General features: G+C 43.2%; 1 protein-coding gene across 3 annotated transcripts in view; it reads left to right on the forward strand.

Moving 5' to 3' along the window:
* LOC105013946 overlaps window positions 1-26,154 on the forward strand; it is a 51,996-nt gene that overhangs the window by 10,254 nt on the left and 15,588 nt on the right. The window contains exons 1-7 of one of the 3 annotated variants that reach the window (XM_020052025.3): window positions 21,794-21,844; window positions 23,621-23,723; window positions 23,811-23,868; window positions 24,252-24,339; window positions 24,534-24,874; window positions 24,977-25,231; window positions 25,324-25,485. In XM_020052025.3, the coding sequence (XP_019907584.2) occupies window positions 23,716-23,723; window positions 23,811-23,868; window positions 24,252-24,339; window positions 24,534-24,874; window positions 24,977-25,231; window positions 25,324-25,485 (912 nt within the window). In that variant the 5' untranslated portion in view covers window positions 21,794-21,844; window positions 23,621-23,715. Of the gene's footprint in view, window positions 1-21,678; window positions 21,845-23,476; window positions 23,724-23,810; window positions 23,869-24,251; window positions 24,340-24,533; window positions 24,875-24,976; window positions 25,232-25,323; window positions 25,486-26,154 lie in introns of those variants that run through there. The other 2 variants (XM_010875841.4, XM_010875838.4) reach the window with 2 other exon arrangements.

Raw genomic sequence — 26,154 nt, forward strand, 5'->3', positions numbered from 1 at the left:
TCAATTAGTACTGTCCGATACTTTCCTGGGCCCAATCCAACCACCAACCATCCAACCAAAATCTGAGCCAATCGGTTAGTTCGCGCTTAACCTCTGTAATTATTGGGCAGAGAAGCACTTTTGGCTCAATGTTTATGCTTTGCATTTGCCTTTTTCTAGGCCTCGCATTTGCCTTTGGAGTCTACTGTCAAGAAAGCCATTGTGAGGAAAACATTTTTGAAACTATCTATCAAAGCATAGCCAAAACCTTAACAAAAACAGTCTGGAATATAATTAAAAAGAAGGAATGCATTGGTGAGCTCTTCATTTACAAACAGCCTGGTAAGCCAAGGAAGAACTCTGCAGTGGATGATCAAAGAATGCTCACTCACCAGGAGGTAGGCGTGGATGTGTTACCCACTACCATTCACAGAAGGCTTCACCACAAGAACTACGGAACTACTGCAATGTGAAAAAAACACTAATTAGCTTTAAAATCAGGCTTAAAAGGTACCCAAAGAAGCGTTCTGAAAAATTTTACTGTGTACAGATTAGTCAAATATGAACATGTGCTGAGGTGATGGCAAGAGGAAAGAGTGGAGAAAATAAGTTCTAAGCGTATCACCTCATCTGTGAGTTATAAAGGATGGGGTATTATGTGTTGGGCATGTACAGTATGGCTGCCACTGGAACTGGCTCACTTGTCTTCATTGATGATGTAACTGCTGTCGACAACAGTTCATTCACACGCATCTGTGGTTCACATATATGCCATATTGGTATTCGTCAATGTTGGTGGCCTGATCTCCTACTCCTCAACGTCTGGGGTTGTCAGTAGTCTGTGACCAGGCATAACAACACCTAATCTCTTATTACCACTGTGTGTGTTTGGAGGCGTAAACCACATTGCCTCGGGGGGGGACAATGTTTGTGTGTGTTTGTGCGTGCCATGACTCACCCAGGAGCCAGTACATATACGACTATGAGAAACACCCACGATACTCTCTCAACTCCATCTGCCGTGCTTGTTTTGCTTACTGTGGAGGACGGACGGTTGACGGAGAGAACAGACGGATGAAAGAGGAGGAGAGCAGCGCAAACATTGATGAAATGCACCTGGGATTACGCTCCTTCATAAGCCTTTGTGACCCGTCCTGATCTGGCCTTTTAAGCCGTTGAAAATCAATGACATGACTGATAGGAGGTTGTGAGCAGGAGCTCCACGCGTTGAGCGGAATGAGCAACGGCAACCCTGGCCCTCGCCCCCCCCCCCCCCCCCCCCCCAGCTGCAGCAGTTAGGATGTGCGGAAAAACAAATACCATGCCCCCCCTGTGCAAAATGTAGGCCCAAAACCACAGCGGTGGCTGCTCCAGAGTCTCTCGCACTGAAGTGGCGACACGGCGTCCTCGCAGGGTGTCGTAGAGACGCCTGCACTCTTGCAGCTGCATGAAGGCTGACTCACCCAAACCACGGGTGAGGTGGCGGGGGTGGGGTGCACTCACGTCCTACACTAATAATGGGAAGGTGCGTGGCTCGTGTTAACCTTACTGGTCCCCGAAATACACACACACACACACACACATGGAGAGTAGTATAAGCATGAACATTTTGAATTCATACTTTAAATCGCTGACATGAAGGCAGGGAAGGTCAGGCAGAGTAACATCCAGATCCAGTGGAGGAATGGATTCAATCACACACAGACACACAGAGGCACAGACACTGCCTGCCCCGCAGATTAAAATGGAAACAAGACTGTGTGTGTGTGTGTGTGTGTGTGTGTGTTCTGTCAGTGTGTGAAATAAAATGGCTGTGCACTGGCATTCAGGGGGAGGAATTGAAAATATGAAAAGAGCTGTACTTGTGCTAGAGTGGCAAATGGAGGTAGAGGTGTCTGCCCATGTTACTGTTCCAATCTCCTTACATTGCACTTGAGCTCTCCTCAGGGAAATATAGCCAGTGTTACAAGCCTGTGTGTGTTTATTCGCTGCATATGGCTGTAGATGTTTCATGGGTGATGGAAAATGTTAGACTGTAAGGGGAACCAATCTTTAGTGGAAGCCATGTTATTTCATCACATGGGAAGCGTTTTAGAGGGGCTGTAGCCCCTCACAGTTGGTGACTGGCGAAGAGGGTGGGGGAAGTGGGAAAAGGCAGGTCAACAGTAGATCAGGGCCAGAGCCCTGGAGAACAATGCCCAGGCCTTGGTAAACAGTCTACATACAACAACCCACAGATCAAGGCCAGTAGGCCAGACGGTTTCTTGCCCTTGGTTGTTGGATGAGGGCAGACTAGAGTTACAATGTCATTTTCTATATGAGGCATGTTCACTTATGACTGATATTCAAATAATTTGACTCTCAGAGAAGCAACAGAACCAGTGTTCTCCCTAAGATGAGAAGGTAACTGAGAAGATTTGAGAAGGTCCATCCATCTCCTACCACCTCCTCGCCTCTCCTCTGCTAGCGCCAGTGCCTCTCCCTGTCTCTCCTCCGCGCCTCCTCTCCTTCCACCCTTCTCTCCTCACTACGTATGGTCGCGTGCCACCGCCTGTCACACACACACAGAGACACACACACAGACACACACACAGAGACACGCTGCTCTTACAGGTCCCAAGAGTGTGCCAGGCGCAGGCCTCCGTTATAAATAATTGAGTGATCTAGCTGTGAGCAGAAATAGACGGTGTGAAAACATCACTTGCCACCCGAGACCACTGGCGACACCTCCAAGGATCATGTCCTGGGAGAGTTTGGCCAGGTTATAGACCGGCCGCCACGTTAGCAGCTTTCAGCTTCAATATGTTGATGATGTCACAGTAGGCCGATATGAACGGACCCGCTGTAAACACGCCGGAACCGTTACTGTGTCCTAGACCACTGGGTATATGAGCCTGGCACGTCAACCGTTTCCAAGTTGGCCTCCCGGGAGTGATTGTGTCATTCTGTGGAAGTGACCTTACTGTGTATTTGTCATGTTTTCATTTTATCTAATTAGGCTACTGCGAGGCACAGCTCCAAATGGAGCAGTTTCCGATGATTGATGATGGAATTGGAACACTTGGCCATTTACATCCAGTCTAGCCTGAACCAGCTATATTAGTAAAGACTACGATGCTAAAAGCACCTCTACCTTCAATTAGCTAGATAGCTACTGTAGTAGCACACCTTTTTTTCCCGAATGGCCGAGTCCTAGAGTTTGAGCAATGTTAATGGTCAGCTGTTCCAAAACAACATTATAGCATAGCAATTGGTTATAGGGTTCACAAGACAAAGGGGTGGGTGTTGTAGGGGATATTGTGATTGAGTTCAGGTTGAGTTTAGGTATTTATTCCAACTGGTTAACTGGTTGTGAAGGTGCTGTGAAGCCAAAAAGGGTCCCTGATGGCTAAATAAGGTATGATAGTGACCATACTTATAGATTATGACTGAACATAAACCACATTGTTCCAGTGCCGAAGCAGTCGACTGCGTCTAGCCTGAATGACTTCCACCCTGTCGCACCCACCCCCACGATCACTATCTCCCCCATGATCATCAAGTGCTTCGAAAGACTAGTTCTTTCCAACCTTAAGTCCTGCCTCCCCCAACACTGGATCCCTACCAGTTTGCCTACCGATCGAACAGGTCTACAGAGGACGCCATCTCCACAGCATTACACTCTGCCCTGACACACCTGGACAAAACCAACACCTATGTACAGTTGTGCTCAAAAGTTTGCATACCCTTGAAGAATTGGTAATGTATGTACCATATGTCTTATGGGATTCACATTCAACTGTAGGTCATAACAGAATGGCACCAACAAAAACATTTAACTGACCCCTGTTCAAAAGTCTGCATACCCTTAGTTCTTAATACTGTGTATTGTCCCTTTAGCATCAATGAGAGTGTGCAGTCTTTTGTAATAGTTGTCTATGAGGCCCCAGATTCTTGCAGGTGGTATAGCTGCCCATTCGTCTTGGCAAAATGCCTCCAGGTTATGCAAAGTCTTTGGTCATCTTGCATGAGCTGCACGTTTTAGATCTCCCCAGAGGGGCTTGAGGATATTAAGGTCAGAAGACCGTGTTGGCCACTCCAGAACCTTCACCTTTTTCTGCTGTAACCACTGGAGGGTCAACTTGGCCTTGTGCTTCGGGTCATTGTCATGCTGGAAATTCCTTGAGTGTCCTATGTGCAGCTTTCGTGCAGAATAATGTAAATTGTCTGCCCGTATTTTCTGATAACATGCTGCATTCATCTTGCCATCAGTTTTCACCAGATTCCCCATGCCTTTAGAGTACACACACCCCCAAAACATTAGGGAGCCACCCCCATGCTTCACAGTGGGGATGGTATTCTGTTCACTATATGCCTTGTTGACCCCTTTCTGAACATAACACTCATGGTTATGACCGTAAAGCTCTATTTTGGTCTCATCACTCCAAATTACAGTGTGCAAGAAGCTGTGAGGCGCGTCAAGGTGTTGTCAGGCATATTGCAACCAGGGTTTTTTGTAGCATTGGTGCAGTAAAGGCTTCTTTCTGGCAATTTGACCATGCAGCTAATTTTTCGTTGTTTTGTGCTCCTTGAAACAAACACACTGTTTTTTTTTTCTCCAGAGCAGCCTGTATTTCTCCTGCGATTGAACAGTACTGACTGGCATTTGCAATGCTTTGGATATCTTTTTATATCCTTTTCCATCTTTATAAAATTCCATTACTTTGTTACGCAGGTCTTTTGACAGTTCTTTTCTGCTCCCTATGGCTCAGTATTTAGCCTGCTCAGTGCATCCATGTGAGAGCTAACAAGCTCATTGACTATTCATACACAGACACTAATTACAATTTAAAAAGCCACAGTTGTGGGAAATTCACCTTTAATTGCCATTTTCACTTGTGTCTCACCTTGTGTGTCTGTAAGGCCACACATTCAAGGCTATGTAAATTTTATCAGGGCCATTTGGGTGATCTCTGTTAACAGTATGATTTGAAAAGGAGGCAAACAACTATGTGATAATAAATGGCTTCATATGATCACTATCCTTGCTGACCAGAAGGCCCTGCAATGAGAGGTGAAAACCACCCAGCACATCACTGGTGCCCAGCTCCCAGCCATCGTAGACATCCAGCGCATGCGGTGTCTGCATAGGGCGTGCGGCATCATCAGGAACCAGTCACATCCATGCCATAAACTGTTTGCCCTCCTACCATCAGGCAGGCGGTACAGGTCTCTTTGTTCCTGCACCAGCAGGATCAGGAATAGTTTAATTCCAGCTACTGTAACCCTGCTGAACTCTGTAACAAGACTGACCATACCCACCCACCCACCCCTTAGTACTGCCTCTCAGGGACCTTGTTGCACTACTCTCTTGGTACTACTGGACTCTGACACTGCTTTACAAAGTCTGATAAGGTCATTTTCAGTTGTTACAGATACATATCTACCTCAGGTACCTCACTGCTGCTATCCCTGCATTTCAGTTGCACATGCTACCTTGCAACTTCAATTTGCCTTCATTGCACATTTAGAATGGTCATTTGTACTTGCATTTGCCTTCATTGCACAGTTATATATCCCACTTGTAACATACATTATACTTAATTGTTTCACTTGTAAAGTTTCTGCCCTATTCTATTTGCACTTCTGGTTAGATGCTAGCTGCATTTCGTTGTACTGTACTTGTACTTTTTCAGTGACAATGAAGTTGAACCTAATCTAATCTTATCTAAATATATTACACATCCAGCCCAAAATGGGGAGTTTAAAAATGTTTGTATTCACAAAATTCAAGGAATGCATTGTTAAAGGCTTCCTCCTGGCATTTCTTTTTTTTACAGTTAAGTGTCATCCAACAGGATATCACGCTTGCAGTGAATTGTTGTGATTTCATACTGTTGAAGTAGCTTTTGGAATTAGTTTACTCAAGTTAAATGAGCTGAATAGTAGTCATCAAGAGTTAAGCTTTGGGGGTAAAAAAGAGTTTAGAGCTGAAAAAAGCAGCAGGGGTTTTCTTATCAGTGGGAGTGGACATGCCACCCTCGGAGCCGTAAAGCACTCATCACGCCCTTCACACACCTCCATCCCCATCTCTAGAGCCCTAGCCAGCAGACTTCCTTCAATAGAGTGTTGCTCACCATTGCCCCTTAAGGACAGTTTTCAAGGCGCTCATGTACGTTTTGGGGACTTAGACATCTCACATTGACCAAGAATGCTGACCAATGGATGTTGAAATTTCACTTACTCAAACATGTACAGTAGGCAGATATATAAGTGATAGGTTGTCTTAACAGAGCGGGCAGAGCTTGCATTTCATATGGTCTGAATGCTCTGAGAGGTCCTTTGACATTTAGTGGTTGTACTTGCCCTAATTTTTACCTAACCTTATCGCAATTTTACATTTCAACTTCAGAGTTGAGACATAACATCCCACCCACTCCATTGAGTCAAACAATATCATGACTTTCTTCAATAAGGGCAGATATGTCTACAGTACATAGCAAACTGTGTCACTGTCCAAAGACTTATGGACCTCGCAGAGTTATTCAAACCCCTGACCAATTTTGTTATTTTACTGAATTACAAATGGTACAATGACATTATGCTTGATATTTAATTTTAAGACACAATTGTGAAATTGTTGTTATTATTATTGTTATTGCACAGGTGTGCCTTAGGCTGGCCACAATATAAGGTCACTTTAAATGTGCAGTTTTACTGTATTGGGGGGGTCCGGGGGCGTCTCAAAACCAGTTAGTATTTGGTGTGACCACCATTTGCCTAGCGCAGTGCAACACATCTCCTTTGCATAGAGTTGATCAGGTTGTTGATTGTGGCCTGTGGAATGTTGGTCCACTCCTCTTCAATGGTTGTGTGAAGTTGCTGGATATTGGCAGGACCTGGAACACGCTGTCATATACGCCGATCTAGAGCATTCCAAACATGCTCAATGGGTGACATGTTCGGTGAGTATGCTGGCCATGCATGAACTGGGATGTTTTCAGCTTCCAGAAATTGTGTACAGATCCTTGCAACATAGGGCCGTGCATTATCATGCTGCAACATGAGGTGATGGTCGTGGATGAATGGCCCAGAAATGGGCCTCAGGATCTCGTCACGGTATCTCTGTACATTCAAAATGCCATCAATAAAATGCACCTGTGTTCATTGTCCATAACACATGCCTGCCCATACCATAACCCATGGGCCACTCGATCCACAACGTTGACATCAACAAACCCCTCACCTACATGACACCCTGCCAGACGCCATCGAATGTGAGAATTTGCCCACTCAAATCGGTTACGACGACGAATTACAGTCAGGTTGAGACCCCGATGAGGACGACGAGCATGCATATGAGCTTCCCTGAGACGGTTTCTGACAGTTTGTGCAGAAATTCTTCGGTTATACAAACCGATTGTTGCAGCAGCTGTCCGGGTGGCTGGTCTCAGACGATCTTGGAGGTGAAGATGCTGGATGTGAAGATCCTGGGCTGGTGTGGTTACACGTGGTCTGCGGTTGTGAGGCTGGTTGGATGTACTGCCAAATTCTCTGAAATGCCTTTGGAGACAGCTTATGGTAGAGAAATTAACGTTCAATTCACGGGCAACAGCTCGTGGACGTTCCTGCAGTCAGCATGCCAATTGCACGCTCCCTCAAAACTTGCGACATCTGTGGCATTGTGCTGTGTGATGAAACTGGACATTTTAGAGAGGCCTTTTATTGTGGCCAGCCTAAGGCACACTTGTGCAATAATCATGCTGTCTAATCAGCATCTTGATATGCCACACCTGTGAGGTGGATGGATTACCTCAGCAAAGGAGAAGTGCTCACTAACACAGATTTAGAAAGATTTGTGAACAATATTTGAGAGAAATAGGCCTTTTATGTACATAGAGAAAGTCTTAGATCTTTCGGTTCAGCTCATGATAAATGGGGGCAAAAACATGTATTTCTTAGCCTTTGATCCAAATTATAATTAGTTGCATCTACTGTTGAAACCTTGAAAGCTTGTGGCTTGTGGTTGTCCAGAGGTCTGAGTCACTGCCTCCGCTCCTGATGCACCTGTACTTTCAGGAAATACTCACTATCTTTCACCAATTTCCTGTACCAAAAAGAAAGATAACATAACATCTTGCATGCATATACACACACAGTCAAAATATTTAAGTAATACAAATAGCCGCCTACAAACTCTCCCACATCCTCTCTCTAAATTGTCTTACACACACACATCTGAAACCCCACCCTAGCACATTTCCTAGCCTTTCAACCAAACCTCTTTGAGAAACTGAATGCCTTCCAACTGTGTGCATGGCCTAGTAGTTAGTGGCCCAGTTGTCAGGTTTTTAGCATGCTAGTAAAATTAATGTTTTTTTGTTTTTTATCAATCCCAAAAATGGTTGATGTGTTTAGACTAAAAGCGTCTAGCTACAGGCTTAATTTAAAATGCTCACATATCTGCAACAGAAAGAACAAACATGGTGGAGGTAGTGTTGGGCATGACCTTTGAATTATTCCAGTGAGGACATGATGGAGGTCATTTTAACTACTCGCAAGGAATGGAACTGATATGCCACTATGCACTATCTCAGCTTGTCCTTTGCACAGAAGTGTAGCCCTGGCAAAAGCTGTGATCCTGGTGCATTGTGGGCAATTCCAGCTCAAGCTGCGAGGGAGTAAAAGTGAGGGTGGAGTGCATAGCAACACAAACTTCATTTGTCATCCATTTAGTTTGGATTTGTTTTTTTAAATAGGGGACGTTGCCTCGCCAGGTTATTAAAGGGGATTCAACCAGTAAATTTCATGATTCAAGTGACCTTTTTCGTGTTTACTGCAACAATTCAAGGAAGTATTAACAATTGTTGTGTGTTTCACTTATAAGGAACCATGTGGACTCACATCCACTTAAAATGTATTATAATAATAGTTGATTAACTTTGACAGTGCTAGTCATTATTTCATTTTTAATGTATTTCATTTGTTATTTGCATTTTATAACCTTGTGCAATTTCATCATATCCACTTGTATCTTCAGTCCAGTCTCATTTCAAAAACTCCTAAAAGAGTTCATGTCAAGCCTCCTTGGCATTTTGCCTAGACATTCTGCTGTTTTCCACACTATTCCATACAACCAGGAAGTCACATGGGTCAACCCATGTCAGGGAGCCTGAGCTGCCTTGCAATGTAGCTAGAGATTGATGGGACCAGAAAAACCAATACAAAAAGCCTGTGTTTTCATAATGGCCTTGTGATTAGTTACAATATGCTATAATTACTACAGTATAATTATTACAGAATTGTAATGTACAGTACAACAGAGCACGGGTGTGTGTTTTGCATGAACTCATCCAGCTGCTGAATGAGTCTGGAAAAGGGCAGGGCAGAAGGTAAGCTCTCAGCTGTACCGGACACAGAGATTACCCAGAAATCTCACTGATCACAGCCTACACCCTCCCCCTCTCTCACTCACTCACTCACTCACTCACTCACACACTCTCAGACATATGTTCACACATATAAGTTTACACACACACTCACATTGACACACACACTGCAGGGCACAATGGGAAACAGGCACTTGTCTATCACAGGGTGCTGTGCCTAAATGGCCTTGGTCCAACCAATCTGTCAAAAGAGATGAGATGGAATGCTGAAGCTGGTGTGTGGCTGCCTGGGTAGGTGTGTGTGTGTGTGTGTGTGTGTGCGTGTGCGTGTATGTGCGTGTGAGAAGCTTTGAGTAAGTTCTTAAATCTGGGTCAGGCAACAGCAGCATTTTAAACTGTACGATTGGTAGATTGCGTTTAATTTGGAAATGGATTTGGCATTTCTGCGTTTGTTTGTTTACCTTTATATGTGTGTTTGTAACCATTACCCCAAAAATGACCGAAACCACCGACGAGATACCAACGTTCGACTCTATAATGACCGCGACAGAGGAAGTTGAGGGGGTTTGCGGGTGAGCTTGGCCCGCTCCTCTATCCCGCGTCCACTCTGAGAATTATCTTCATCAGATGCTAAGCGGTCAAATCGTCATTAATCTGCTCAGAGGCGACCTAACAGTGGCTAGCTGGAAATGTTCGAATAAGTACGGAGCGGTGGCAACAAATCACAGCAGATCACTCTGAAATCCTGTTTGGATGTTTCAGTACACTGCAGTAGAAGGACGGCAGATAGCTGGGCTCAGCCTCTTTTTGTCTCCCCAGTGCTGGGGGATTGGGAGAGCTTTCCAAATCAGCACAGCAATGAATTATGCATTTTAAGCAAAGGCAGAGAGAGCGAGCAAGCGAGAAAGAGAGAGAGAAAGGGGTAGAGAGAGGGAAAGAGAGAGAAAGAGAGCCGTGGAGGAATATGTGTGTCTGTCAGGTTCTATAAAAGACAGGTGGGGGGGTGCACTTGACTTGAAAGACCTGAATGATGTGTCCTGTTCAGCGGAGTGGCAGACTAGCGAGGTACGAGGGTTTTTCAAGTCTGCCTGCCTGCTGGGCTTGGATAAGGAGCTTTCAGTAGGTCTAGCTGTTAAACCGAATGCGAAAGATACATGGACCCTCCAAGAGCACCCGTTTGAGTTGACCAGAAGTGTTGCACATTGGGCTCAAAAGCAATTTGATTACCTTCTGTACTACTCATACTACTCCGCGATATGAAAAGCCAACTTTCAAAGTGGAAAACATTCTCTCAGAGGCAGTTTTTCAGACGTTTACGTCATTCTTACAGAACTGACCAAGCAATTCTGAAGTTTCATTTATGCCATTTCCTATTGCTTCACTGAGATTACAAATTCTACTTCTGATTGCTTTTTTTCTATCTGATTTCATGAATTTTACCACAGTATCCAAAACATTCTCTACTGTGTGTCTAAAAATGTAATGAATAAATAATATTCAAATATTTTGTGATGTTGGTACCTGACTAAATAGGCCTGAACATAGAAATATTTTTTAAACATACAATTATGAAAAAGCAATACTTAGCTTTTTTTTTATCATTCGAGGAAGCCTGTGGTGGAAAAGGGTTTGATTTAGCCACATTTTTGTCAGTGAAATTATCTAACTTGTCAGTCTTCTAAGGACTAGTTATCTTCTATGTGATGCATTATGACTATGGCTGAATAAAACGTTATATAACAACATATGCACAGTTTCTCCCATCCTGGTACTACAACTGAGTGTCTTCCATTACCATTGGCTTCCTCTAGGCAGAGTTGTGCCATATTCATATATCTGGATTTAACCGTGTTTAACGTTTTGGATTGATTTTTATTACCCAATCTTCACTGATGTTTTCCCCAGATGTAATGTGGTTGTTTGGATAGTATCTAGTATTTTCATCATACTCCGGGGACTGTATCTGTGTCATACTCTGGGGACTGTATCTTTGTCATACTCTGGGGATAGCATCTTTGTCCTACTCTGGGAATTAAGTATTTTTGCCTTCCAGAATTTAGACACTTTATTTTCATAGAGATGGACACTATTTAACTACTTATGTAACTTCTGAAGGCAATTGGCTGCATCACAATTTAAGTGTTTAATCCCAACAAGTTGTAATACTTATGCCATTAACACTTAAGTTTTATATTAGTAGTTAATAAACAAATTAATAATATACAGTGTGTTTTCCTTCCAACATCGACATTATGCAAAACTTGGTGTAGATTAGTGACCGTAAATGCCAATTAAATATATTTTGTAACACTTGGGTATTGCTACATAATGTACAGATGTTCTAAAGGGGGAATACATATGTTATACCCTGTAGTTTATAGTACATTTTGTCTAATATATCATTATGATTTATGGAGAAAATACAGCAGGGAGGCAACTAGATTCAGCTGTGAGCTGATTCTGGGTAGAACAGATGGCCAGGGAGCTGGAACATAATTATAATTATAGTTCTATTAAAACGATTATTTAAAAATATGTATCTTGTACATGCATTAACGTTGAGACACAATCTCATAATTTCTCTGATGTTACTCGTGAGAATATGTTGGGACAGTTTTTCTTCAATCAAATAGTTTTTAACCTGAATTCGTGGCAATTTTACATTCTTTTTAAATTAACTTTACTGTTGCTTGCCCCTTGAACTACAGCAACATATTTTGTGTTTTAGTTAGTTTTCTTCAATAAAATAGTGTAACATGACCCAATATATTAATTGTGATATACTTTTTTAATTTGTCTAGGCCGACATTTAAAAAATTAAATCATCCCCCCCAAAAATCTTCATCCTTAGAATGATAGTTCAAATGTTACCAACATGTTAACATTTTGTCAGAATCAAGCATTTAGGTTTCTGTAATTCGGCTGACGCTCTTATCCAAAGCGACAGACATCAGTGAGTGTATATGTAACATTATGTCTTCCTCTACCGTCGAACCACCCCACGTGGGCTGAGGACCATTAGTTTACTCGACCACCCTTGGCAACTACCTAAATGTTTTTTGAACACTCAGAGAAAACAAGAGAAAATGTTTCCAGTGTTGGGAGCATTTTTACATTGTTATTAGAAATGTTCCTTTAATGTGTGCTGGATATGTTTTATTAACACTCTAAGAATGACAATTCTCTTAAAGTTTTTTTGAGAAACTTCCTTGAATCTTTAACTGAATATTTCAATACGTCATTTAATATCACTACTAAGATATTTTGTGTTTTTGGAAATTATTTTCCTTTTTTATACTGACACGGCATCAGTGAGATTCAAACCTATTGATCTTTTTTTCTTCATGTATGGAATTAGTCCGCTGCACTACGAGGATGGAAATAGCATGCATACAAAGCTCATCATTACAGATTATGTCAAACAGACCCCCTTTCAAAGGAGACAAGCACTCATTACGATCAAGTGTGGCCAATTAGTGGGCGCGGTTAACACACCTGAACACACTTAACGATAAAGAGGATAGTCTGAACATTTCTGTGAATGTTATGCGTTAGCTAGGTTGGTTTGTTGTTTTGATACCACATGAGTTTGTTAATGCATTATACATCAGTGTGATTTTGAGTTTGTTTGATGATCCACTGACTACACTTTGTGGGCTTTTGGTTCAGTTCCAAAACTGCTCTGTTGTTAAAAGTAAACTGCACGGGTGAGCAGAAAACTTATTTTACCAGCATCATTAAAATAATGAGGAACTATCGAACTAAAATGAGAAGAGAGAGAAATGACTAGAGAGAGAGAGGAAAAAGAAAAATAGAGAGGAGAAAGGGAGATGATGAGACAGAGTGAAAAAGAGGGAGAAAAGGAGATGGAGTAGATATGAGAGAGAAATCAAGCAAGATTGAGAGATCCCCAATACTGTGAGCTAAATCTAAAAATTCAAATGTGTGCTTCTGACGCAGATTGGTTAATTATGCGAAAGCCGAGAAAGGGGGCTCGTCCTGCCTGGACTCATCGTGTGCAAGTCTGTTGGATCAGCACAGTTAAGCATTACAGCCTTTCTCAGCTTTCCTGTGGTATCGGACTATTCAGACTACTTAGGGAGTGGAAAATGCCAACGAATCAACCGTCCTATTGAGAAAGGTAATACCTTATTAGCAGCGGTATATATGGGATAAAGGCATGATAATGATTTCCATCTTACACCTTTTCACTGTGCTCGCCTGATGGTCGTCGATCAATTTTGGATTTTAGCCAACTCGCTTTTCTCCACTCCCATCGACCACTGTTGAGGAGAAGGTGGCTTGAACAAAGGCGCGCGCTACCTGGAGATGACCTGACTAGAAAGAAACACAGAAGCCACATTTTTGTGGACCCGTTTATTTAAGTAGCAGTTACTTAGCGTGGAATTGTCTCCAGGATTACATGTACACAGTCAATTACTGGGTTGCATTATATAAGCACGCTAGCCTTTGGTTGATGTGTTTACAGTTTAATCTTATTTCCCTCCTCAGTAAAAACACATCAGCCTTGAACTACCATTATCTCCCCTCTCACTCAAAACATGACAACAGGTCATTGAGGGACATTGCAGGACATGCACTTCAGCTACACGGAACAACCGCGCCATCCACATCAGATAGTTAGACATCCTATATGCAGAATCATATACACTATAAAACTGCCGTTGGTCAGTGATTGCCAATAAGGAGTAAAATAGGGTTATAGTCCCAACAATTCATGTTATGCCTCGTTTCCACTGGTGCAGAACACTGGTGTTTTACCCTAAAGTCCAAATTTTTTCCTGTTTCCATTGACATGGGCCAATGCTAGTCAGCCACTAGGCCATGGCCGAGTAGCCCGGCTCTCACTTGGTGCCATGCCCCGGATTTTAGGTCTTAGGGTGCGGGTTGACGCGTTACATGCTGCAAAAACGCTGCATGTTGTGCTATTCGAATAGCGATGTGTAGCCTATGCTGAGTCTTTAGGCTACTCTGAATGGTTTTTATCCAATCTAACAAGCAGATCCCTCATAAAAATAAAGAAAATAAAGCAACAGTACAGGGAAGCACAGACTTGGAACGACAGAAGGTGGTACAATGCCATTGACTCAACAAAAGGTGGTACGATGCCATTGACTCAACAGAAGGTGGTACGATGCCATTGACTCAACAGAAGGTGGTACGATGCCATTGACTCAACAGAAAGTGGTACGATGCCATTGACTCAACAGAAGGTGGTACGATGCCATTGACTCAACAGAAGGTGGTACGATGCCATTGACTCAACAGAAGGTGGTACGATGCCATTGACTCAACAGAAGGTGGTACGATGCCATTGACTCAACAGAAGGTGGTACGATGCCATTGACTTAACAGAAGGTGGTACGATGCCATTGACTCAACAGAAGGTGGTACGATGCCATTGACTCAACAGAAGTTGGTACGATGCCATTGACTCAACAGAAGGTGGTACGATGCCATTGACTCAACAGAAGGTGGTACGATGCCATTGACTCAACAGAAGGTGGTACGATGCCATTGACTCAACAGAAGGTGGTATGATGCCATTGACTCAACAGAAGGTGGTACGATGCCATTGACTCAACAGAAGGTGGTACGATGCCATTGACTCAACAGAAGGTGGTACGATGCCATTGACTCAACAGAAGGTGGTACGATGCCATTGACTTAACAGAAAAACGGAGCGCTGAGACCGAGACATAACCTGCAGAACCTATAACAACACAGATTACCTCAGAATTCTCCCAAATCCTTGTATTAAAGGTAGATAGTTTTGACAAACTACTTAAACTAAATAATAAATACAATGGCTTGAGTGGCAGTGTCACAAGTGTAGATGGAGAAGGAGCCGATTGCGGGAGTTTGAGGAATAAGTGTTATTACTTAAGTTCCAATACTGCATTATAAACAAACTGAGCGTGGTGTTATTTTTTATTTTACTATCAGAAAAATATTGCCTTTTATTTTAACAAGAAAAACAAATTGCGTTGATAGTTTACTCCTCCCTAAACTATGGGAAAACCTGCAAAATCAGCAGTGTATCAAATACTTGTTCTCCCCACTGTAGGTGTGTAAGGACAAGTCCAAATTCTATTTAATACCAAAGTAATGTTATGCTGCATTTCCACTGGTGCTTTACCCTGATTTATGTTAATGTAATAAAGGACTTAAGGAGGGGCTCAGGTGGGGAGGGAGGAGTAAACTATCAACGCAATTTGTTTTTCTTGTTAAAATAAAAGGCAATATTTTTCTGATAGTAAAATAAAAAATAACACCACGCTCAGTTTGTTTATAATGCAGTATTGGAACTTAAGTAATAACACTTATTCCTCAAACTCCCGCAACCGGCTCCTTCTCCATCTACACTTGTGACACTGCAACTCAAGCCATTGTATTTATTATTTAGTTTAAGTAGTTTGTCAAAACTATCTACCTTTAATACAAGGATGCAGTATTGGAACTTAAGTAATAACACTAATTTATTCCATTTTTATCATAGGTACACTTCAACTGTGAGAGACGGAATCTAAAACAAAAATCCATTAAAAATCATATGATGTGATTTTCTGGATTTTTGTTTTAGATTATGCCATTCACAGTTTAAGAGTACCTATGATAAAAATGACAAACTTCTACATGCTTTGTAAGTGGGAAAACCTGCAAAATCGACAGTGAATCAAATACTTGTTCTCCCCACTGTATGTACCATGTTGTAACAATGTGCAAATAGTTATGAGCATGAATGACAAGGGAAAATAAATAAATTAAAAAATATTGGTTATGTTTACAGTGTTGTCTGTGCTCCAGTGGTTGACCTTTTCTCATTGCAATGGGCCACAAATATTGCTGCTATAATTTTACATTGGGGTAGATCACCTACTATATTATAATGTTTCATTTGATAAAATAGTTGTTGTAGGTCTGTATGATCTCAGTGAAATATGTGGCTATAATGGGTTCGTACATTTGGTGGGAGGATAGGAAGGTTAGGAACACCACTGTTTGCACATATGGTAGCCTCTCTCGATAGCAAGGCCATGCTCACTGAGTCGTAGTGAAGGTTTTCTTTGATTTTGGTTCCATCACAGTAGTCAGGTGTTCTTCCACTGTATACTCTCTGTTTAGGGCAAGTCAGCGTTTTAACGTGCTCATTCTTTCCAGTGTGTCAAATAGATTTATTTTTGTTTCTTCATGATTTGGTTCGGTCTGTGGTGTTTTCCTGGAACTCTGTGCTGTCTTTTTGGGGTTTCAAATAGAGCCCCAAAACCAACTGGATTAAGAAGATTTTCTTTAGCTTAATCTCTCTCTCTGTAGATGACAGTTCTGCCATGGAAGGTTGGAGAATTACTTTCCTTTAGGTGTGTGTGAAATGTAAGAGCTTTTTTCTGGATTTTGATATATGATGGGCATAGTCTTAAACCTGAAATACATGCAGAGCTTTTTACTCTGAGAATATTTGAGAACAATTCAGAATTCAGTGACAATTGGTTATTAATCCCATTTTGTCAATTCTCGGTTGGTAAATGGACCCCAGACCTCACCACCTAAATGAACTGGATTGTATAACTAGTAGTTTCATCTAGGTTGTAATTAAATATCACTGCATTGTCGTTTAAGGTAATTTTTGGCTGAGGTAGGAATCTCTCAGGCAGCAATATCTAGGTATAATTCATGACTGCTGATTATATTGCACACTCATTGTTTACATTGAATTTATCAATATTGTTATAGTTAAGAAACACTTGTGCACAGACTCACTCTTACATGCTTTCCAATAATTGTCAATTAGTGGCCATACATGGTCTGTTGTGCAATATTCTAGTTAGACGACCATTTACTGTAGATTGTTTTCACTGAGGAAGTGTGTGAAGATTTATGATACTAAAAATAATTTCCCCAAGGTTGCAGTCCAGGCAGATTCCCTTGTAGTTATTGGGGTCAAGTCTGTCTCTAACACCGCAGGCCTTTTTGGGTTGAAAGGTTTGGTTTCTTCAATCATGTTCTGTACATTCTGGAAGTTTGATAACTCATCATGAAGTTCTTTTTGCTCTTGTTTTTTGAAATGGTTGGAGAAGTGTTTTATCCGTACATATATCTGTTTTGAATAGCCAGCTCTTGGTGTTTTTTATTTAGTTCTCCAGTTTTCCCCAAATTTGTTTGATTCTATAGATCTTTTGATCGCATTGAACTGTTTTCTGGTATGCTTTTCCTTATTGTTTCTTAATGTATATTTGCACTTTTTGCTTTTCCCCACCGTGTGTGTACTGGTTTTTCTGTGTCTGTGTTTTTGGTTGATAGTTCTCTCCCTTTTTCTTCCTATCTTTATTTCCCTCTCTGTGTCTCTCGTTGTCTTTCTCACTGTCTTTTTCTCTTGCTCTTCATCCATCAGCCTCTGTTTTGTAATGTACACTGGTCTCCCGCGGGGGCTGGGATTGCTGAGGACATAATGTGATTTCTCCTCTGCCATAATTTGTAATGTGGTGCTGGGGGCTAGGCCCTTGTTGAACTCGTCTGACTGTTGCCCCCTCATCTACTCGCTCTCTCTATCATCTTCTCTCTGCCTCCACCTCACGCTCTTTCTCTCCTTTGTTATCCCCTGCTCTCTTCTCCTCTGACATCTCTGTCTCTCTCCGTATTGCTCTCTTGCACAGTCTAGCTGCAATAGTCCCTTTTGTCTTTTGCTTTCCACCCCTTCCCATGTCCACCCCTCTGCCTTCAATCATCCCTCCCTTGTCTTCCGCTGATCTGTCGTAGATTATGTGCGAGTCACTTAGCAATCTCAAATACCGTGATGACAGATTGATTTAGAGGTTGAGGGGTTTAAGGATGAACCATGGTGCAGTTCTCATTTCAGTCTGAAGGGGGTGCCGGACACACACAGACATGGGTGCATGACACACACACACACACACACATTTTACATTTGCATACCCTTATAGGGACCCCAATCACTTCCTGTTAACTTATGCTAACCTTCAAATCTTAACCTAATAACTACTCATATCCCATAAACACCTTCCCATAATTCTAACCCATAAACTCTTAACTCTTTTCTTTGTTTTACTCTGTTTGCGACAATATTTAGTCCCCTTAGGATATTAAGAACCGTATACACACACAAAGTATAAAGCTTTGTTCTGATGTGTGATGACCAAAAGATGGAAATCAAGGGATTTGAGTCTGTGACGTTCAACCCTCAGTCTCATAGGGAGAGGCTTTTGGGAAGTTTTAAGGGATCTCTGATAGCAACAGGCCGGAGTACCAGGGCTTGGGAAGTGGCAGAGGGAAAGTGTCCGCTTCAGAAGCTGTGTGGTTGGGCTTGGCTGTGGAAGACAACCTGGTGATATGTAGGGTGGGGTTTCAGTGATGGTACTAAAACAGAGGTTAACAACGAGCCTAACAGGACCACTGATGGACCTTCACTATGATAGGACAGAAATTAAATGTAAGGGCTTTTTTGGTGCTCACAAGAATCGCAAATTAATATTCCAACCTGTTTCTTCCAGTCTAATGACATTCAACATGCGTTTTTACAAAACAGCTTAATGTTCATGGTTTGAGTGACCGACTATATATGTTTGTGTAAAAGCTTCCAGTACATGGCCTACTACACTGTTTGGTGGAAATTACACCCGTCCCTCTGCTTTAACTCTCCACTGCCCCCTGCTGTTTCAAAGTGTCCATTGAAAGGTCACGCCACAGGTCCATTAAAATGATCAGAAACTAAGGATTTCACAAAACAACACCTGAAAATGTAAATCTATTTTGTAAGGACTATGTAGACATGTTCATAAGAACGTCCTTCAGGGTTAACAGGCAATACAAATAGGTGTCATAACCTCTTAATGTCAACTTGTTGCATTCTAGCTCAGCTCTTGTTTGCCGGAGGAAGCTCAGAGAGAAAGCCCGGACTTGAAACTGTGGTTGTGCTTCTGTAGCGATGTCTGCACTCTGCTCAAACTCTCTGTTCCCCCCATTTCTCCCTCCCTCCCTCTCTCACATCTCCACTCAACGCCTTTGCATTTCTGCTGCTGAGTTCTCAGAGAAACTCCGCTCTGCTCTGAGTCATAATTCTTCTCAGAGCAAATTTCTTTCGTCGTCCACGGCGACAGAGGCGTGGCCTTTGTCGTCTTCGCTCTTCTCCTCCTCATCGTCAGGATGTAACATGTGTTCATTGTGTGGAAACATGTCGGGTGCCCTGTGTTGTTTGGATGAATATTCTCATGAGGGCCTCTGGAATCACACCTGGGTTTCACCTTTACAATCTTGCTCAAGGAACTGAACGACTGGGGAAAGCAGTCTGCCAGTGACCTCCACCCCCTCATCTCCTTGTTTCTATCTTCCTCTCTCTTCCTCCCTGTTTTTCTCTTCCTCTTGTTTCCTTCATCTTTTCCTCTCTCACGGCATCTCTTGTTTTTCTCGTCATCTTTCTCGCCCTCCGCTATGTCTCTTTCCCTCACTCTCTGATTCTGTATCTCTCTGTTTCCTCTATTTCTGTCTGTCTCTTCATTCCTGCCTCTAGTTTTTGACACATTTTCCCCTTGCTGTCGTGGTGTAATCTCACTCCCAGTGTCGTCTCCTTTCATCACATTCTCTGCTCTCTCTCCTCTTTGCCCGCGTCTCCCTCCCTCGCCCTCTTTCTGTCTCCTTCTCTAACTCATTAGCTTCCCTCCACTGCAGTTCCATTTCTCTCTATTTCCACGTCTCCCATCCCTCCCTCTTTATCTCCCTCTATTTATCTCTCTCTTTCTTTATCTCTCTCCCTTTATCTCTGTTCATAGCTGTTGTCAGCAGCTTCTACAGCATGGGGTCTGCCTGTCGGCCTATCAGTCTGCTTGTCTGTCTGCCTATCGGCCTATTTGTCTGTCTGTCTGTTCTCCTGTCTATCAGTCTGTCTGTGTTCCATAGGGGACTGTCAAAGGGGCTTTTCTATGTGCTAATTCATTTGCTGTGCATCGCCTCCCATCTCTGCAGGGTCATGTGGGGAGGGAGGGAGGGGGTAAGGAGGGGTGAAGCAAGTGTGAAGGATGAGGAAAGGAGGAGGAAAGAGCTGCAGTTTTATCTCTGAGAAACAGAAAACCACACAGATCCATTGGTGTGTACCGGAATTTCTCTTCATTTTTAGTTCTCTGATTCTCTCTCCCTCTGACCTCCTTTAGCTGGCTGTTCTTTTGTCGTTCGTGTGCCCGTTGTTCCAGCTCTCCTGCTAATCCAGCCGTTTCGGACATCCATTTTCTCAATGGGTCTGTGTGCTCGTGTGAGCTAGTGTGTTTGCGTGCGTGCGTGTGCTGAAAACAGTGTAAATGATCGACGTGTTACAGGCCAGCGGATTGGACAGCTTTGCACTTTAACAGAGTGGGGGACAATGGGATACAACAGTTGCAGCTCCCTCCCTGACCAAGGTGTGTCAGGATTACAGTTCAAATGAAGGCTGGAATTTTCACCACAAATAAAGCTTAACAGTTTACAGAGGACATGTGTGGGTGTGTTTGTACATGTGTTTGTTTATTGCATGTAACGTGTGCATGAGCGTGTCTCATAAAAAAAAATACGCATCTGGATAAATTCTGGAATCATCAGGATGTAGACCAGTCCTGTCGCTAAGTGAAAACCAACATATTCTGCCAGGAAATGAAATGAGGCCAGAAAGATTTATTTTGAGTCTGGACAGTGATACTCTTTTGGGGATTCATTTTGCATATTAAACTTACATGAGCGAAAAAGGGAATTAAAGTGAGAAAGAAATAAGAAAAAAAAAACATTCCACAACATGGATGGAATCCTTCCCAGATACGTCAGTTGGTGAATGGATGGATGTTGAACCATGGATGATGTCGCACTATGGATGATGTCGTACCGTGGGGCATGAGGCGAAGGAGTTTAGGGGAGATGGAAAGACCAACAACAACAAAACTGCTTTCCAACAACCTCATTTATTTTAAGCATTCTAGCTACACCTTGCAACTCAGCGTGTTTCACTACTTCTGTCTCAGTGCTATGTGCAAAATAGAAACCGGAATCACAGACAGATGCTCAATCAGAAGCGGCACACATACCCATCCGCTCACCGGTCTCGTTGCAACACCCCTCTACAAACACCTTCCTCTCTTAGTTTTCATTCCACCATGTAGATCCAATGTTAATAAATCTCTCCCGTAGTTTTCCTGTTATACACTCAATAATCTCATCATGCATAAAAAAAATCCCCTCCATAAATGTCTAAAACACATCCTCTGTTTAATCAGCAGTGACCCTGTCAACGTTTGATCCAATCACATTTTCATGCTTTTTCCGACCCTTCCCTCTGCAGGTTTTTCTGAGCGACATCCGTCCGCGTGCTTGTCTGAGTGTCTGAGTGTTATGGTGTCTCTGATGGACGACTCCTACCGAAAGGTGCTGTTGCTAGGGGCCATCGCCGCGGCGTCTGCCTTTGTGGTCACAATCATCATCGTGACGGTCTGTGTCGGCTGTCAGAGGTAAAAGACACATTTTACTTTTCAGACATTTGGCTCCTCTCCTCGTCTGTCTCTGAGTCTCCTTTTCTATATCAACCGGTTTCAATTAAAGACTTTATTGGCACAGGGAACATTTGTTTACAAATCCATCCTTTTTACTTCTGTCTGTCCTTTTCTGTCTATTTTTGGTTCTTTATGTCTGTCTCTTTCTTTCTCCCTTTCTGTCTCTCTCTCTCTCTGTCTCATTTGTTCTTTCAATTCAATTTCAAGGCTTTATTGGAAAACATTTGTCTTCAAATCTTCCTTTCTTCACTTCCTTCTCTCTCCTTCTCCCTCTTCCTATGACTCATTTCCTAGAAAGTAGTTTTTGTCTAATCACACACTGTGCCCCTTTGTCCTTAATCTCAAGCTCCCTTGTGTAAATTCAGTATCTTTATCTTCCTGCCTCATTAATAAAAAATGTACAGTTGTTGCCACTAAATAGTTGGCAATTGTGTCATTTTTAGTTCTGTGCTTAATTATGCTTAATCCCTGGCTTGTTAGCAGGGTATCAGTCATATGGAACATGGATTCTTAGACGCCATCTCACTGTTCCCTGGACTGAGGGATGCTTAGTGACTGGTGATCTGTCACAGGCTGAACAAGAGAGTCCCTGGGATATCTAGCCTCTTCTGAGGAGGCCTCTTTGAGTACATAGCTACACGTGTGCAAATCTCCTCTCCTGCATCTTCACAAAAAGACAACAGGCCCAGCGAAGGCAGCATGGATGGATAGCTTCCAGGAATCTACTTTCAACTTTTAACTCTTTTAATCAGTTCAGTGCAGGTGAGGGAGCAGTAGGAGAGTGAGCCGAGTCAGAATTTTTAAACTAGGTGTGCTAGTGTCTGCCTATTGTCAAAGAGTGGGGAAGATTCAGGGACATTTAGAAAGACAATGGAATTTAGAAACAAAAAAACGTATTACAAAAAGTAGAACAACTTTTTTCAGGTTTTGGCCTTTGTTTTTAAAAACAATTAAAACCAACCTGTTGGTTTGAAATTCTGCTATAAATAGCCATGTTCTTGTATTTCTTTAAGCTTCAAAGCAGAGGTGTAAAAACTATAAAAGTAGAAGTACTCAAAAGTACTCAAAAGTACTTGGCTATGTTCACCACTTTAGGGAAGTATCTAATTAAGGTAAAGGCAGTTCATAACTTACCAGCGATCAATAAAATAAAAAGGAAGACTGTAAATGATCAATTAGGGTAACTGATTATGAACTCTGTTTACCTGGTAATTTAGCTTTTCCTTAGGAACTTCCCAAAACTGGTGAACACAGCCAAGTACTTTTACTTTGTACTTTTTGCACCTCTGCTTCTAAGCATATTTCATCTCCTTCAGATTGCTCCTCAATTCATGCATCTTGGTTGAAATGTCGGATAACGACAGGGAACCCTCTTTTCACTCACAGTCCAGTGTTCATGGCAGCCATGTTTTTTGTTGTTCTCCCTCTACTAAAACCCGGGATAACAGGCCTACCGTAGCTGGACAGATCTGAATGTGCACATGACGGACGTTCAAGGTTGCCTAGCTAACATTTTATATGATAGACCAATATCAATATCAGTCACAATGTAGTGCGTGTGTGATTATGTAGTGATTATGTTTTGACCAGCCCTTACTTCCAGCTTGTTCAGCTACATCAGGCCTGATTATCCAGCGTTTTACTAGGCTGAGAGAAAAGGACTATGACCAAGCTTCTGAAATAAACGCTGCTATGGTCCTACCCTGACGCCTTCCCTCCATCTCCTGTTTTGAGCACACCTGCGTTACACGCATCACACACCGCAACAGTCCTTGGTGGACGCGGCGTTCCCAAGGCGGCCGTGGTGACGCGTGGAAACGCCTGCAGCCATGGCAAAGTATTTACTTCTCTCTGAGGGAAACTCACAAGAGACACGGTTAATAATGAGACGGTTGGTAATGGCTGTTCCTTCGTGTGTCCTCAGGAAAAACAAGACCAAGCATCCTCCGGTCAGTGGGGAGAAGAGCACCACGGTTGACATGGTAAAAATCTATATAGCTGGCACCTTCACGTTTCCCCTGACTTCACCCGACACATCCTCGTTTATTATTTTTTGTTTTCAGACCTTCCACCCATTGCATCTTATCCACAACCCCAGTACCGTCATTTGTCATAGCGCCACACAATAAATTGCTTTCTTCTCTGTCTCTCTTTTCTTCTCTCTTGTCCTTTCTCCATCTCTCCCTCTCTTTTTCTCTCTCTCTCTTTCTCTGTTTCATTTTCTCTGTCTGTCTCTGTCTCTCTCTCTCTTTCTTTCTCTTTCTGCCTCTGTCTCTCTTTTTCTCTCTTTCTTTGTCTCTGTCCCTTTTTGTTTCTCTCCACTTCTCTTTTTCTTCTGTCTCTCTCTACTTTTCTCTCTGTGCAGGGTGCTCTTCGTCAGCCTAAAAATAGTTCTATGAGTAAATCTGACACGAGGTTGCATGAGATCAACCGCCTGCCCTGCAATGGCAACAGTGAGTAGCAGCACCAACTAACAACGGACCAGTAGAAAAGAAAAGACAGGAAAACCAGCGAAACTGAGACAAAATAATAATAAATAATAATAAAGAACTCTCCTTTTATCTCACTCTCTGTCTCCATCTCACTGTTTCTTTTCTCTCCCTCCTTTTCTCTCTGTCCTTCCTTTTCTCTCTCTCCCTCTCTGAAGATGGGGGTAAGAACCGTCCGGCCAGTATGGACCTCCTCCTCCTCCACAGCCGTCGCTCCACCTCTGATCTCCGACCCCCCCTGGTCCGCCAACTCCCCCAGATCCCCACCAGCCCTGAGGGGGAGGACGATCTCAAGGGGGAAGACACCCTCGGAGGTCAGGGGGTCAGAGACCACACGTACACTGAGGTCGGGATCCGGAACTCACCGGTCCAGTGCCACGACGACGGGCTGTATGAGAGTGTAGGGGTCCGGGAGGGGGACGCTGTCCCCCCCGCCCCTCCGCCCACGTTGGCCAACACCCCGGCGACGCTGAGGGCCTCTCACAGCGGGAATGGGAACGTACGTTTTTATGTGTGAAAGCCGCCTAATAGAAATGTCACCTGATCGGTGTAGCTGTCCTATTTAACCCTGTGTGTGGGTGTGCCGGTCTGTTTATCCCAGGGGAACGGCAGAGGGAACGGCAGAGGAGCTTTAAGCGGCAGAGGAGCTCTAAACGGCAGAGGAGCTCTAAACGGCAGAGGAGCTCTAAACGGCAGAGGAGCTCTAAACGGCAGAGGAGCTTTAAACGGCAGAGGAGGGGGGAAGGGGCACAACTGTGTCGACGGTGTCAGCAGATCTAACATCTCGGCGCCGGCCACTGTGACCGCCCAGGACCCGGTAACGGCTGAGTACGCCTCCATACAGAAGGTCAAGAAGGTAAAGGCGTGTTTTCAGCGATGCTTTCAGGTGATGGGATGGCGATACATTCATTTGAAATCTCGTTTTCTCATTCAATCAAATTGATGAAGGTGGACAAAGCAACGAAGAAGGAGAGCGGGAGCGCCGATTCGGATGACCAGTCGAGTGTCCAGTCGAGTGTGGGAGGGTCACCCTCCGCCCCGACACTGACCCGCAGTCAGGAGTTCCCACGGAAACAGCCTGAGGCGTTCCACCTGCATGTCTTTCCCAAGGTGTGTCTCTCATACGACGTTCACGGCATCGGCTGGTGTAGGTGATGTACAGTTCCACAATTTAAACACCAGAGGGAGCCACGGCATTTCCTTCAGATTTGTCTCATCCGCTCAGCTCTCACGAGAAAGCTCGATTTCAAGCTCCTCGTGACCTCGTCTCCATCTCAAACCCCATTGGATGAGAAAGCGAGATGGTCACATCCCCTTGGACCTCCTTGTCCAAGTGGTTTTGAGAGGACCAGAAGAGAGAAGCGAGGACATGAGGAGTGTTTTCATTTGGCAAAAGTCTGTGGAAGAGTAGACCTCCCGGGTTGAAGTTGCCTCTAGCCACAGGTCCGGCACCAGAGCACACTAAACCTCAATTCCAATCTTAACCATTAGGTGGAAAAAGGTTCAGCTGAACTGGGAGCAGCATGTAGGGAGCCACTGAAACCAATAGCAATGCCTGTTTGTCTTATCTTTCCACATCACTTGGAAGTCTGTTCTTTGACAATTATGTCTAGAAGGAGAGAAAATGAATTTAATTGGTCTATTTGCAACTCTGCTATAATCCCTATGCATGCTGGAACATGTCCCAAACACATTATTAAATCTGAATAATCTTTCATGGTTAAGTACATCTACACAAACTCAGATGTTTACTCTGCGCTACTGAACTGCTTCTTGTTG

This window comes from Esox lucius, chromosome 12 (genome assembly GCF_011004845.1).
Source record: "Esox lucius isolate fEsoLuc1 chromosome 12, fEsoLuc1.pri, whole genome shotgun sequence".
NCBI classification, from domain to species: Eukaryota; Metazoa; Chordata; class Actinopteri; order Esociformes; family Esocidae; genus Esox; species Esox lucius.